The sequence below is a fragment of the Mchenga conophoros genome, linkage group LG3 (assembly GCF_057382185.1).
Source record: "Mchenga conophoros isolate Kocher_MC1m ecotype Shallow Benthic linkage group LG3, M_conophoros_male_GT1.1, whole genome shotgun sequence".
In the NCBI taxonomy this organism is placed as follows: Eukaryota; Metazoa; Chordata; class Actinopteri; order Cichliformes; family Cichlidae; genus Mchenga; species Mchenga conophoros.
In genome coordinates, this window is record NC_140528.1 from 34919896 (window position 1) to 34934694 (window position 14799).

Genomic DNA, 14799 nt, shown 5'->3' on the forward strand with positions numbered 1-14799 from the left:
TGTCATGTTCCAGTCTCCTCCTACTAGGATGTAATCTGTGGGGTACATAACTTTAAACTCTGAAATAACATTTGTTAGATTTTCCAATAGACTTTTATTTTGACCCTCATTATTATGTCCATAAAGATTTGTAACAATTAGAAATATACCTTTGCTCTTCAAGACTGCAGTTAACCAATGACCCTCACTATCAGCTTTATATGTTATAATCTCCCCTGGGAACTTATTAAAACAAATCGCCACACCTCCAGATCTGTTAGATCCACGACTGAAAAGAATCTTGTCTCCCCACTGATTAGCCCAAAAGGTAACATCGGCATCCACAGAGTGAGTCTCTTGTAAAAACAGACAGTGACATTTTTGCCCCTTGCAAAATAAAAAAAAGTGCCTTTCTCTTAACAATTTCCTTCAAACCCCGAACGTTTAATGAACCAAAAGAAATTTTTGAGTGAACCATAATAAGAATATGCTAAGAAAATAACTTTTTTTAAAAAAGAAAAGAAAAATATATAAATATGAGTTTAAATTGTAACACTTGTCACCAACTCAGTGACTAATAACCTTTAACTTTAAGTAGAACTCTTTTGTCCCATTAATAATATTCCACTGTATACAGTCTTACATCAAGTCTTTCATTCAACGTCGATGATCCTCCGTCCTTCGATGTATCCATGAGGACCCCGGAAAAAGGCCCGTTTCCCAGCCCGTCTGGCTTGTTCAATTTGCGGCCACAGCCGCCTCCTCTCTTCCCAGTCCTCCCGCGGCAGTACCTCAGCGAAGTGGAAACCCCCGTTCGTACAGACAGCCGAATCTTTGGTGCGACGCCAAATCTCCTCTTTCACGTGTCTCAGAGCAAACAGAATGATGATATGTCGGACCTTGTTCTCAATCTTCTTCCCAACTCTATGCACCACATCCACAGATTCTTCAAGCTTTGATATCATATCAGGTGCGATCTTGCCAAGAATTCCAATAACCAGCGATCTGACACCTTCATCTCTTTTCTCTTCTAATCCTTTAATCCGGAGGCACCACCTCATTTTGTACCTTTCTTGCTCTCTCACTCTCTCCTTGAGATCGTAGTTATCTTTGGTCAACTGCTCGTTTCGTCTCTCCAACTCTTTAACCTTTTGTTTACATTCTTTCACCTCCTCCGAGTTGAACTGAACCGCTTTGGCTAGGCTGGCTAGCATCGTACTAGCTTGCTTGCATTGCACACTCAGGTCAGCTAGCTGCTCGTCCACTCTTTTTTCAAGGTTTAGAATCGCTTTCAATATAGTAGCATTGGAGACTTCGTCACTTTCACTTATCTCTGCTGACTTAGCTTTCTTTTCTGCAGGCTTCTTACAAGGTGTAGATGGAACCGAATCGTTGCCCCGTTCCCTTTTGCTCATCACTGCTACGTCCATTGCTACGTAGTCATGATCCGTTCCTTCTCTGCTGTCTTCCTTTCCATCACATGGCGATGTTGTTTCTTGTTTTTTGAGGTCGAGTTTGAATTTAGCAGGTTTAACTATACTTGGGGCAGTCATTTTACTACTTTCGAGTGGAAACAATAACGAACACAAAGTAAATTCTGGGACAAGTTCAACGAGCTCCTAATTTGTACCACTGCTCAACACGCCATCTTGCGCCCTCCCGGCCCGCATGTATTTTCACCTCCGCTATGTTTGAAAAGTCGCTTTTCTTTTATCTTTACAGTAAGTTATCCACTTTAAGATATAAGCTGGATGAAATAGACATGAAAGGAAATATTATATGGTGTGGGCATTTTAATGCACACCATTGGTTATGGGTGAGTGAGAAAACAGACTACAATGGTAAAGTGTTAGAGGAATTTCCTCTTATATGTTTATTATATGTTTATCAGGGATGCAACGATACCAATTGTTTCAAACCAATACGATACCGATACTTGGATCTGAATACTTGCCGATACAGAGTACAAAAATCGATACTTCTACCACACACACACACACACACACACACACACAAATACAATTAATTGGAAGAGAGGTTTTATTATATTCCATGCCGATAAAAAATAAAATCTTAATAAAAATGACCACAAAAAATTTTCAAGTGGAAAATAAGCACTTCTGTTAAATTATTGCAGAGTCTCCACATTGTAATTTTACAAAATATCACTGAACTATTGGCACTGTCTCGAGCTTTCAGAATAATAAATAAACACTTCTGTTTGGAATAAAATAAATACAAATAAGGTTTGAGAATAAAATAAACTTTTAAATTATTGCAGAGTGTCCATATTGTAAACAAACAAACAAAATAACGAAAGTATTTGGCATTGACGAACAAACTCCTCATCAGTCCACTGTGCCGTTAAACCGAGGACTGACATCGCGCACACACTGCTTGTCTTTACCTCTTCAGAAAGTTTTGGCACCACTATCTCCCTGATGTATGGGCGGTTGGGAATTTCATATCGCAGCTCGAGTATGCTGAGAAGACGGTGCAATCCTATGTTTTCCATGACCGGCATTGGCTGGTCATCCAGAGCGATAAAATGAGTCAGAGCCTCTGTTATTTTAACTGCCCGTGGATTCTCTCTTGACATTTTTCATTGCTTTTCCAAAACCTGAGTTAAAGTTGGCTGTTCCAGTCCACACTGCTGACATTTTGTTTAGTCTAGCTACAGCAGCCTCCAGTTTCTCTTTTTTATCTGGAGTCGCCAGTCTCACTCCCCTAACCCTGTGCCTGTTTAGCGCGGGATGTCCCCCTAGTGGCCAATCCATGAACCGATACCAACTTACTTCATTAATCAGAGGGTGGTTTGTCATTTCTGTTGTAGCTTTTTGGTATCAGTTAACTTTTACGAGTATGAGTACACACATATTTTACAGTATCGGCCCAGATGCTAATTGTATGAGCCACTTCATAGTGAGTTTAAGTTGTTGCCTTCCGGCCGCGTACCTGTGAGGAAGACCAAAAGACTCCAGGTTTCTTTTATCCTTACTGCATCCCGTCTTCTTAATGGCAAATAACCATCCTGTGACTTTCTATTACTATTATTGTCATTATTATTTTATATTATTGTTTTGTCTACTAAACTAATTTCCTCTTGTGGGACAATAAAGAATTTAATTTAATTTAATTTAATTTAATTTAATTTAATTTAATTTAATTTAATTTAATTTAATTTAATTTAATTTAATTTAACTGACAGAGGGCTGTTCACCCCTGTTCAGACATACAAGGACACTACTGGTGTGTTAAAGTCTTTTTGTGGCACCCTGTGCTGGATGCTTTCCTTCCCCACATTACACTCACCAATGATAACCTCCATGGTTCACCCTCCAGCCTTTGTTAGTAGCTAGGTTTACTTTTCACATTAGGGACAAAGTTTGTACATTAAAGTAAGGATTAAAACACACACTGCTTGTCTGAAAACAAAGACAATTGTTTATATATTTACCGACCAAGTTTGTATGGGATTCATTTTACAGGAAGATTCCTGCAGGTTAGGGAGGCAATGTTAGAGGTGAACTTCACTCAGAAAAATTATGGTTCTTAAATGGTTCTTCAGATGTCTTCATGGTTCTTTAAAGAACCATCATACGTCAAAGAACCTTTTTATTTTGTGGATGGTTCTTCAGCTATTACAAATGGTTCTTTAAAGAACAAAAGGTTCTTCATCCTTAGCAATCTAAGTTTGATGGTGTAAATGGCATAAATATTTATTCACTATAATGAGGCTGTGAATTATACTGTGTGTTTTCTTTGTGTGCATGTGTGTGCGAAGGGGGAGGGCGGGATACCTGGCAGTTACCCTTTAAGAGAAGATGGTAGGAAGCTGAATATTCAAATAAAAGTTAGAAATATTTGCAAACAGTAGACACAATACACACATTCAAATACTGTACTTTAGTTTTAAATTTTAATAAAGCATTACTATTTTCTACTCCAAGGCATTACTTTTGAGATTATTATATATTTTTGAAAATATAACATAATGATAATACTAGTTATTGTAAACTTTACAAACCACCCAGCAGTATGTAAAGTCAAATTATAAGATACAAGTAAATAACAATTGCAGAACAGAATGTCAGTGTAATGAACACAGACTTCGTTTTGACAAAGCACACTGCTTAGGTAAATGATCTGAGTAGTTGTTCATCACTGAGCAATTTGTTAATATGTGTTTCGAGCCAAATAAATGACAGGGAGAGAGAGAGTGACGTCAGAACACGTCATACTATAACCTCCCGGGAGCGGACGGAGGGGTCCGTCGTTGGGATGCGCATGCGCAGACAGAGTGTGCGAGCGGCGGGCCTTGACCTTTCGGGGAAAAAAACCTCACGGACGGTGACAGCGAAACGGATAACAGTCTTCAGTACCTGCTGGACTTTGAAGCTGTGGATTCTGGGACTGTTAGAAAAGGTAAAACATTTCCATTAAAACCTTATTACTGTTTTGTTTTTGTTACTCGTCATTGTAGCTTGCTGTTAATGTTGTGCTAACAGTAGCGATTAGCTAGATACGTTAGCCGTTGAGGTCAGCGCAATTTAGTATCCAACTGTTTTCCTAACAAAACCACTGTTATAATTAAGTGAAGCTGCTCCCAGCTAATTTGAACCTTTGGCTTCTAAAATATGTGGTTCAATTGCGTGCTGCGTAATAACCTAATGTCAGCTAGACCGAAATTAAAATTTAATATATTGTTAAAGTCACTAAAATGGCGCCTGAAGCCTGTTGTGACGTGAGCTCTGTGTCTGCTCTAGAAACTCTGAAATTCTGTAGATCTGAGCCGTACATTAAATACTCACATGAACCTGTACTTTGAATTCTGTATGAGCTGTATAAAATACAGCTATGCATAAGTGTTTTGAATGAATAATTAGATTAGATAACTCTTTATTGTCTAATCGAATTATATAGAAATGAATAGAAATGTGACATGAGAAGGTGTGTCTTTGACTGTTCCTGCATAACTTAGTTTCGGACTAGTTGACAAGTTATGCTCCGGTCATTTGATGTTTCCAAGATAGATGTTCTTTTGTAATATAGTTAAATTTTTTTGTATATTTCATTTATCCACCATCATACATACAAGCTAAGAAGAGGTCGTTATACTAACAAGAGGTATCAACGCTGGGCCAAAGTTCAGCACATGGTTAAAGTTTGTAATCCAGCCAGGGTGTAAATATCACTCAGCAGCCAGAGCTGAAGCAGGTAGCATCAACACATAAATCTACTCTACCCGGCTTAAATCACAAGAGCACCTCTGACCAAAAAGCTGTAGATTTTTCTTGTTTGCACAAATTAATCCAGATTCACATTAATTGTGTTCACAGCGCCAACAAAATGAGGAAGAGGAGGGGGAGAAACACAATTAGATTGAATTACAATTGGATGGAAGGCGAGGACAAGGAGAAGGAAGCTTAGGATGAGGAGGAAGAGAAGCAGCAGGAGCATCTTTAGGGCTCCCTATGATGAGGTTTGTTTCATTAACATGGTCCTCTCACAAAGAAAGATGACTTGTTTTAGTTCACCTACTTCCTGTATTAAATAGTGATGTGCAAAATGTTGTGAAAAACCATGGAACAGGCACGTATAGGGCATCTGCAGGTAAATGAACATCAAATCTCTAAGACAGACTGAAATCTGTATATTTATCACCCTTATGATAAAACCCACGTCAGCCATTGGTTTATGGACTTTGTATTTTGAAGCCTCAGCATCTGCTTTATTGCTGTTGCTATGTTGGGACAATATTAGGATGAGGGATCAGAATCTGGAGTCATGCACACTATTGTTTCATTTAGTGTGTATTCATAAGAGTCGTACAGCAGATCCAAGTTGTGCCTTGAAAACAGGAAAGTCGTCTGTATAGAGGAGAACTGTAATAGCAGGCTTGTACAAAGTGAGGCTTTGTGCTCTCGTTTTACTTCTGTCACCCTGTTTTGATGCAGAATTCAGTTGAAATCAGGCAAGAACTGGACTTATTTTTTATAATGTGTTCTTGTGAATTAATTGTGTATCGCATATGTTTGATTTGACTTTCTGCAAGACAACAGTTGTCCACTGGCCAAAAAAAGTTTTCCAAATACCTCCACGTGATCTAGCCTGGATTTAGAAAAGAATAGCAAAAAAAAATCTGCACCTCCTGCTTCAGATGCAATTTGTGTTTCTGTGTTCAGAGGCAGCGGCGAGAGGGGAGACCTCGGCTCATCCAGCTGGAGAGCCTGACCAGGAGGAGTCGAACATTAACTCAGCTCTTCCAGGGCACCCTGCAGACTCGGCTGTTGGCAACAACGAGGGATGACGTGAACGCCAAACAGGAGTCCATCACAGGTCAACTGCAGGTATGCGAGTCAGACCTTCTGAGGAGGGTTTCACTTTTCTCTCTTCTTTATAATTGACTCTTTTCTCTCTCTTTCAGCTCCTTGTCTCAGAGTGGGAGGGGTTTGAAGCACAAAGGGAGGAACTTGTCGTTTGGTTGGCTGATATGGATGTCCGCCTGAGTGAGGTTGACCAGCTGACAGGAAACACCAGTGAAAAACTGAAACAACTGCAGGTGTGGGCTTGTTTTGATATGACATATTTGATATGATACATACGTCAGAGACATTGTCCTAAACTGGACTAACAAAGGGCCATGAGTACAACATGAAACGTACATTACATAGCGTAAGGCTGAAGTTCATTGATCATTTTAATCATAAACTTGTTGAAATATTTTTACTGAACATGCAAACATCTGCTGATGAAAATGTGTTGATTTATTGGTCTGTTATGAAGCTATTGCTATTTCTAATGTGTTTTATCACTTTCTGATGTTTTATTAATTAAACAATACATGTATTATTTGTTGTGTTATCTGTAGCTATAGTATTTATATATATATATATATATATATATATATATATATATATATATATATATATATATATATATATATATATATATATATATATAGAGATATATATATATATAGAGATATATATATATATATATATATTTATAGTATAGCAAATATGTTTAATTATTACTGTTTAAAACACTAATATGTGACATGTATTAGTAGTGATGTTGTGCTGAGGGTTAAAATGCCTTTTTGTCTTTTGGTAACTACAAAATGACAAACCATTAATATATGTCTATGCTGTGCTCGTATTTATTTTACCCTACTCAAATTCAATTTATGATGCATTTTATTTTGAAAGATTTAAAGTGGTTTTTTAAAGAACCACTCAAAAAAGGTTCTTTAAAATGGTTCTTTTAAAGAACCATTTGAAGGACCTTTTTAAAAATGGTTCTTTAAAGAACCATTTTTAAAAAGGTTCTTTGAAAAACCATTAAAGGTGCCCCAAAGAACCATTTCTTGATGGTTCTTTGGGGCACCTTTAAAGGTTCTTCAATGAACCACTGAAAGAAATGGTTCTTCAAAGAACCATTGTTTGAAAGGTTCTTTGTGGCACCAAAAAAGGTTCTTCTATGGCATCAGTCTAAAGAACCACTTTTGGTTCCAGTTGGCACCTTTATTTTTCTGAGTGTTGTTTCTATTAACAGAGTCCTATGAAATAAGTAAAAGCCATTAAAACACAGAGCCAGATACACCAGCCAAAACCTGAAGTCTATTAAGTAGGATTTTATGGTCAATATTACAGAAAATGATTACAGATAAAAATCCCTGCATTAGAAGCCATTAAAAGATCATTACAGACCTTGAAGAGAGCAGTCTCAATGGTTAGGACTGAACATGCAGTTTGCCCTTCGTGCCTCCCTCTTTGAACGGTGTTGAGTTGTTCATAATGCTGAACTTTGTGTGTTAACCTTGATGCATGCTTGAACTTAAACCTGACTAGAGTTTTGAGATGCTAGCTTGCTTTGATTAGAATTTTGTGAGGCTACCTTGCCTTAGTTATCCCTTAGCTTTTACGTTTGCTTGTGTTATTGCTTTACATGTGTTAATTCGTTTCCCAGTCTGCTGAGCAGCCCTGTCGGTTTTCTGTTTAAAAGTTGCAATAAAACCTTCTATTTTACTCAGTTTTTGTGTGGCGGCTCGTGTATGTTACTCCCATCCTGCCGCCTAGCAGAGGGGGATACATACATACACACAAGTCAGAGAAAATTGGTGTTAAAATCTTGCCCATGCAGACTAGGGGGAGCCAGGGATCAAACCAGCAACCTTCCAATCAGTAGATGACCTGCTCCACCTCTGGAGCTACAGCCACCAGAACCAGAAAGCAGAAAGTGTAATTCCAGAAAAAGTAAATGACCCAGGACACTGAGGGTCATCACCTCCATAAGGGGAGCCACTGGAGGAGATTTGGGATCTCAAGTCAATCAGCTTGTGTAAAAGTAGTTTGAGAAATGTATCGCACTCATCATCAGAGAGTAACTCATGATCCTGGGTCTTTTGACCCAGCGTTTTAAGTTTTAGTTTATGTTTGATGTTCATGGTTTATTTTTAAGTTCATTAGATTATCTAAGCTCATTTGTATATTTCGATTCCCCTTGCGTCTTCTACCCCTGTGTTTTAGTCTCCCTTTGCCCTTCATGTGTTCAAGCTGCATGTCTTATTTTGTCAAGTTTGTATTATCAAGTTTATATGTCTGCACCTCATGTTTCCTGTTTCCTTGTGAAAGTCTGTGTCCTAGTTCAGCATAGTCAGCTTTGCTTCCTGTGTCTCGTAATGTCAGATTAGTGTCAGCTGTTTCCCCATGTGTTTCCACTTCCCCTAATCACCCTTATGTGTATTTAGTCTGTGTGTTTCTGTTCATTCCTTGTCAGGTTGTCTGTTCTTCACACCACGTTTTCCATGCTTTGTTTCCAAGTTTCATGTCCAAGGTTTTTCCTCATTGTTTATTTAGTGCTCCCAGTTTAGGTTGATGTTAGTTTACTTCAGTTTGCCTTGCCCTTCCTTTGTACCTTTTTTACCGGCCTTATTAAACGGCTCGCTTTTTGTTGATATTCAAGTTTTGGTCCAAGTTCCTTGTGTCTGCATTTTGGGTCCTCCACGTCAAATTCCTACAGTCTGCTCCTGCAGACTGTGACAGTAAAACAGGATGCTGAGGTGGAGGAGAAACAATACTTCTGACTATTTATGATTTTATTGAAATAAGAGGATCTTGCCTCTTTCACTCACTCATTATAAAAGTGAAGAAGCTCTTTGAAGTATTCACGACGAAAAATCAGACCCGTGGACTTCCATAGATGTTCTGCTTTTTGACAGGAACATCAAAGACCACAAGTTTAATTATTTAACCATAAAGAGTTTGCAGGAACTGACAAAGCAAAGCTGGTTTTGTACAGAGCGACTTGATTGACAATTGGAAGGCTGTGTTCATTAAAAGAGTTAACAAGGAGTTTAACGTCACCAGAAAACGTTGTAAAAATAAAATTAGAAATAAAATGTAGAAACTTTAGAATTTTTTAATGTCTTTTATTAAATTAAACATTTTATATATCAAACATCCCATCCTGCACCACACACACCACTACATGTCTCATCAATACACTGATTAGACTTATTTTTTGATTTATCTTTGATTAATAATAAATGATTTTTACAAAGTAGAGAAAAGCTCTGTTTTAGCCATTTTTCCTCACAGAAGGCGAGATATTAAGACCTTCAGCTGTGATTTAAAGGACACCTGAGGGAATGCAATCTCTTTCTACACCAGGTGTCATGACAACAGTAACATGGAGCAATTTTAAGTAATAGTTTAGTGATACACTAACAATGACATCATTGTTCCAGTAGGAGGCAGTGATACACTAAACTGCACCTGTTGTGCTGAAAAGGTGTGAGCATGTGCAGTAACACAGTATGTTACCTGAATATCTCTCTCTCTCTCACTCACTCACACACACACACACACACACTCACACACACACACACACACACACACTCACACACACACACACACACACACACACACACACACACACACAGACTCTGCTGTTTCTGTATACCTCAAATTCTTGTGTTTAATAAGGTTTACTAAGAGATGATGTTCCTTTGGTGTAACTGAGCTGCTCACATATCTTTGATTTTACAGTTTTTCTCGATTGCTTGAACACATTTCTTGGAACTATGCCTCATATTCCCAAAACAGTAAACACAAATCCATAACGTGTCACCCAATTTTCCAAACATCATGTTAGGTCAAAATGAAGCTCTACACTCAAAACCATTCACTCTTGCTGAAAAACCAAACTTTGCCCACAGACATCACACACAAGGCCTCAAAAACACACACACTACAACATAGTCCTACACATCGCTGCAACAAATATTAAACAATATTCCCAAAACTGGCAAGTTATGTTGCTTGTGGTTCTTCCCTTCAATAACCTTTTCACATGATGAACACAAATCACGTAACCAATGTACATACAGTGGCACGTTTTTATTCATGTACCATACAGTACAACACACATCAAAAACATTATTCCACCTCAGCATCCCGTCTGTGATCTGAGTCAGGCTAGAGAATCTCATCCACATCACAGGCTGTATTGGTCCTGGCCAGGCAGCAGGGTTAAAATCCTCTTGCATGCCTGATCCACCCCTGACATGCATCTACTGATATGTCTATGCAGGCTTCTTCCATGACCTGGAGGAGGTGCACACGGACATAAGGTTCTCTATCGTACACCTTCCACCGCCAAGTCAAAAATAACTCCTCTATCGGGTTTAGAAAGGCCGAATATGCAGGCAGAAAGATATTAGAAAACCTTGGGTTATTGGTAATCCAGTCATGAACCACAGCAGCGCGATGGAAGCTGACGTTATCCCACACAACAACGTAGTGAGGCTGTCTGGCTGTGCTGGTTCCCTATAGTCCAGCTGGAACATATGTTGTCTCAGACCATCAATAAAAGCAAGGAGAAGCATAGTGTTATAGAGTCCTAGAATGGCATGGAGGTGGAGCATCCCTCGTTGGCTGATGGCTGCACACAGAGTGACATTCCCTCCACGCTGACCAGGGACATTTAGACAGGCCTCTTCCCTTCCTGTTTTTAAGTCACTCCTGAAAACTCACCTCATTACCCTGACCTTTGACACCACGTGACATGTTGGTTTTTATTTTTTTTTAGTTTTATTTCAGTTGTTTTAGTTGTTTCTATGCTGTTTTATCTTGTTTTCTTTTCTTTTTTTTTTTACAGTTTTCCCCAATTGTTTACACACATTTCCTGAAAGCATCCTTCATATTGTCAGAACTCTACACACAAATAAAAAAAACGTAATGTAAAACACTGTGGCCACTTCTTCTCCAGTCATCCTAATGAGTTACTGGAAACCTTTTCTGTTCAATGTTACACTTATGAAGACAGGACATAGGCCTACATAAGTGCATTGTGAAAGATTTCAGAATGTTTGTATACAAAACAGACAAATACACGGTACCAAATATATTTTACTATATTTTTCCCACTAAATCAATGTACACAATGTTCATCTCAACCAACACAAAGTTGCACATACCATGGTCTACATATACAAACAACAGAAGAATTTACTGACTACAGTTACAGTCAAAACAAAACAAAAAGACTGCATCCTCTCTTCTGTTTCCATCTGGCCACAGCACACAAGCAACTGATCAGCAGGGCAAATGTTGCCTAGCAGGACAAATCCAGCCATGAATAGCATCAACTGCTAAATCTCCACATGTGTCTTCCATATTTTGGGGCAGGGGTATATGTGTGTGTGGATTTTGGTCATACACTTTCCATCTCCAGACAAAAAAAGATTCTTTATAATAGGATTGAGGAATGGAGAATATGGGGGGAGATAAACAACTAAAAAGCGTGGCTGGACAGTGAACGAGTGACGGACTCTGAAACACACATGATAAGTAATACAGACTTGGAGTGGTCTCTATTGTGAAGCATAATCAGAGTACGATTACTGTACAGTACTGTAATTTATACAGTGTTGAGAGTTTGCATCAATTGTGGGATTGTGTGGGACTTACGTGCACATAGTTGTTTTGTAATTCTTTGACTCTTTCTGAATTGCATTCTAATGGCGCCCTCTAGAGCTGCTTCATCCTCAGATTATTTCTGTACAAGAAATGATCCACTGTTGATTAGCTGACCCTATCAATATTTTGAAATATGTTGAAATATGAAAGATGTTCCCGACAACCTCGTGTTGGTAAACTTTCAGCTCTGCAATACAAATAGTATATTGTAAAATACTGTGAATAGAAATCCTGTGCGGGAATACAAAGTAGGAATACATTTCCCAAATTTCCCAAAAATTGTGTGTAGTGTTTTGAAAATAGTGTTTTAAAACTGCAATTTGAGTGTAAAGCAGGAATTGTGCTTCTGGTTTAGCAGAATTGGTTCAGGGAGTCGGTGGATCAGTTACATGTTGTAGTCATTGTGTCTGAAGTACAAGTAATTGTGTGTAAACAACTGGGAAAAACTGTAATATAGGGCTGTTTTAATCTTTATGTATTATGTGTTTTATTTATTTATTTTGCTGTTTTCTGTTATTCTATTGTTTTTAAATTATTTTCTGCACAGCTCTTTGGTCCTGTACTGGGTATTTTAAAGGGCTTTATAAATAAAATTGGATTGGATTTAGAAAACCTCAATGTCCATTTATGTTCCTCCACCTCCTCCTCGCTGGTGTCCTAGACCTCCTTCCTCTCCTCCACCTCTTCCTTTGCATGTCTTTGGAACCATTATTTCAAAGCTGACTTTGGCTGTTTTGTCTCTCCATCAAAGTTTCAGATTGGTGTGTGATACGATTTGACTCCCAGTGTTTCCACTTCATTAATTGTGCTAATTTAGCTGAAGCTGTGCTGATGTGAGTTAACATTATTAACTGCTAGTGCTTTCTAAGTGACCACATGGCGTCAGCACTGAAAAATTTAGATATTTGTGTGTAGAAATTTGCAGTAACAATTCATCACATCTGACTCATGTGGTAAAGCAGGAGCATAGCGTTTATAGTTCATGGAAATGGGTGTTCATTTTGGAAAGTGGCATTATGGTTTCAAAATTCGGTTCACAACACTGGTTAAACAATCGATAAAAGCTGTAATAAACAAACTGATTAGAGAGAAATACCAGGTGACTCAAGACTTTTGCACAGTAATGTCTGACTTACAGTGATTTTTCTGGGAAGAGCTCTGTGTGAGGAAGTGTTGTAGATCTACACCTGTGTGTGTGGATTGTGATTATTGATGTGTAGCTGGGCCCAACATGCAGTGAACACACCAGTCAAACAAACTGAAGGTCAAAAGAGCTCGAGCACAGATCAAATCAAAATCAAATCAAAAATATTTATATAGCACATTTAAAGACCGAAGTACACCAAAGTGCTTTCCAGTAAAACCATGATACAGAGAAAATCACAATATAAAATATATAATAATTACATAATCTAAATGCAGAGCCAGATGTAAATCACACTAATTAGCCTCAAATGAAGACTTAAAACAGAAGAGAAGAAAAGAAAATCTAAACATTACACAAAGAAAATAATAGAACTAAACTCTATAAATTCTAAAAATGTCTTCTTTTCTTCTGGCACTCAGTACAACAATTGATGTTCCTTCAGGTGGAAGACAGCTTTTGAAACAAAATAAAGCATGGATGATTTTTATGGAACGCCAGGACTGCCATAATGAATTAATTAAATATACCATTAAATAATTAATTAAATGTGTCAATAATTAATTAAATGTGTCAATAATTAATTAAAATTGGAATTAATTAATTAAATATGTAGTTATGACACATGCAATTAATTAATTATTGACACATTTAATTAATTATTGACACATTTAATTGATTATTTAATGATATATTTATTTATTTCATTTTGGCAGTCTCTGATGACCTCTCCTGGACTGCAAATACCCCGGCGGTGGTAAAAAAGGCCCAGCAGCGTCTTCACTTTCTGAGAGTGCTCAGGAGGAACAACCTGGAGGAGAGGCTGCTGGTGACATTTTACAGAGCCACCATAGAGAGCATCCTAACGTACGGCATAACAACATGGTATGCAGGGTGCTCAGCTGCAGACAGGAAAGTACTGCAGAGGGTCATCAACACAGCCCAGAAGATCACTGGCTGCTCTCTGCCCAGCCTGGAGGTCACTGCAAACTCTCGGTACCTCAGCAGAGCTGGCAATATCATCAAGGACCACTCTCACCCCAGCAACCAACTGTTTGAACTATTACCGTCAGGCCGACGGTACAGGTCACATAAAACCAGGACAAACAGATTCAGGGATAGCTTCTTTCCCAGAGCTATCACCGTAGTAAAGAAGCACAAAAACAATTGAACCTATTCCATACTGTCACTGTCATTATATTAATGCTGCTATCCTGTATATATTGTACATACTATTGTTTGAGTACTTACGATTGTTTTTTTGTACTTTTTATATTTTACATTTATATTTATTATTGAAACTTGCACCAAGGGAGTGGCACTCCAATTTCATTGCACTCTGTACAATGACAATAAAGGCTATTCTATTCTAAACTACAGATAAGTGTGTTCAGCCCAACTAGTTTATCTCATTACAGCAGTTTGATGTTTCCCTTTGAATCCCCCTGAAGATCCTGACAGTGAAGCACGTACATAATACTCCAGCCTTTCAACTCTGAGCTTATTTAGTTCTATTAATACACTGAAATCTCATTTGTGTCATGAAGAAAGTCTTTAATCAAACAGAATTCAAAGATCAGAAACATTTCATATATGGAGTTAAACATGAATCATTGTTTCAACAACATATTTATTGTTGTCATAAACAGACAAGAAGACAACAACAAACTGCTCCTATGTATGCTGCAGCAA

At 38.0% G+C, this 14799-nt stretch overlaps 1 protein-coding gene across 2 annotated transcripts; it reads left to right on the top strand.

Annotated features, from left to right (window-relative positions):
• The first annotated feature begins 4128 nt into the window (after positions 1–4128).
• LOC146578349 (uncharacterized) lies at positions 4129–6845 on the top strand. Of its 2 annotated transcripts, XM_085258715.1 has the most exons (4): positions 4293–4404; positions 5319–5461; positions 6165–6329; positions 6407–6845. In XM_085258715.1, the coding sequence occupies exons 2-4, from the start codon at positions 5411–5413 to the stop codon at positions 6575–6577; spliced, it is 387 nt and encodes a 128-aa protein (XP_085114841.1). In that variant the 5' UTR covers positions 4293–4404; positions 5319–5410; the 3' UTR covers positions 6578–6845. The 2 variants fall into 2 exon arrangements, with proteins under 2 accessions (XP_085114831.1, XP_085114841.1); XM_085258705.1 differs by lacking the exon at positions 5319–5461 and having other exon boundaries at positions 4129–4404.
• The last annotated feature ends 7954 nt before the right edge of the window (positions 6846–14799 follow it).

Excerpts from the sequence above, each read along its gene's own strand:
- LOC146578349 (XM_085258705.1), top strand. The coding sequence starts at position 4,261 with ATGCGCATGCGCAGACAGAGTGTGCGAGCGGCGGGCCTTGACCTTTCG. Across the intron at positions 4,405-6,164 it reads TTCTGGGACTGTTAGAAAAG|AGGCAGCGGCGAGAGGGGAG; the intron begins GTAAAACATTTC and ends TTCTGTGTTCAG. Across the intron at positions 6,330-6,406 it reads CCATCACAGGTCAACTGCAG|CTCCTTGTCTCAGAGTGGGA; the intron begins GTATGCGAGTCA and ends TCTCTCTTTCAG.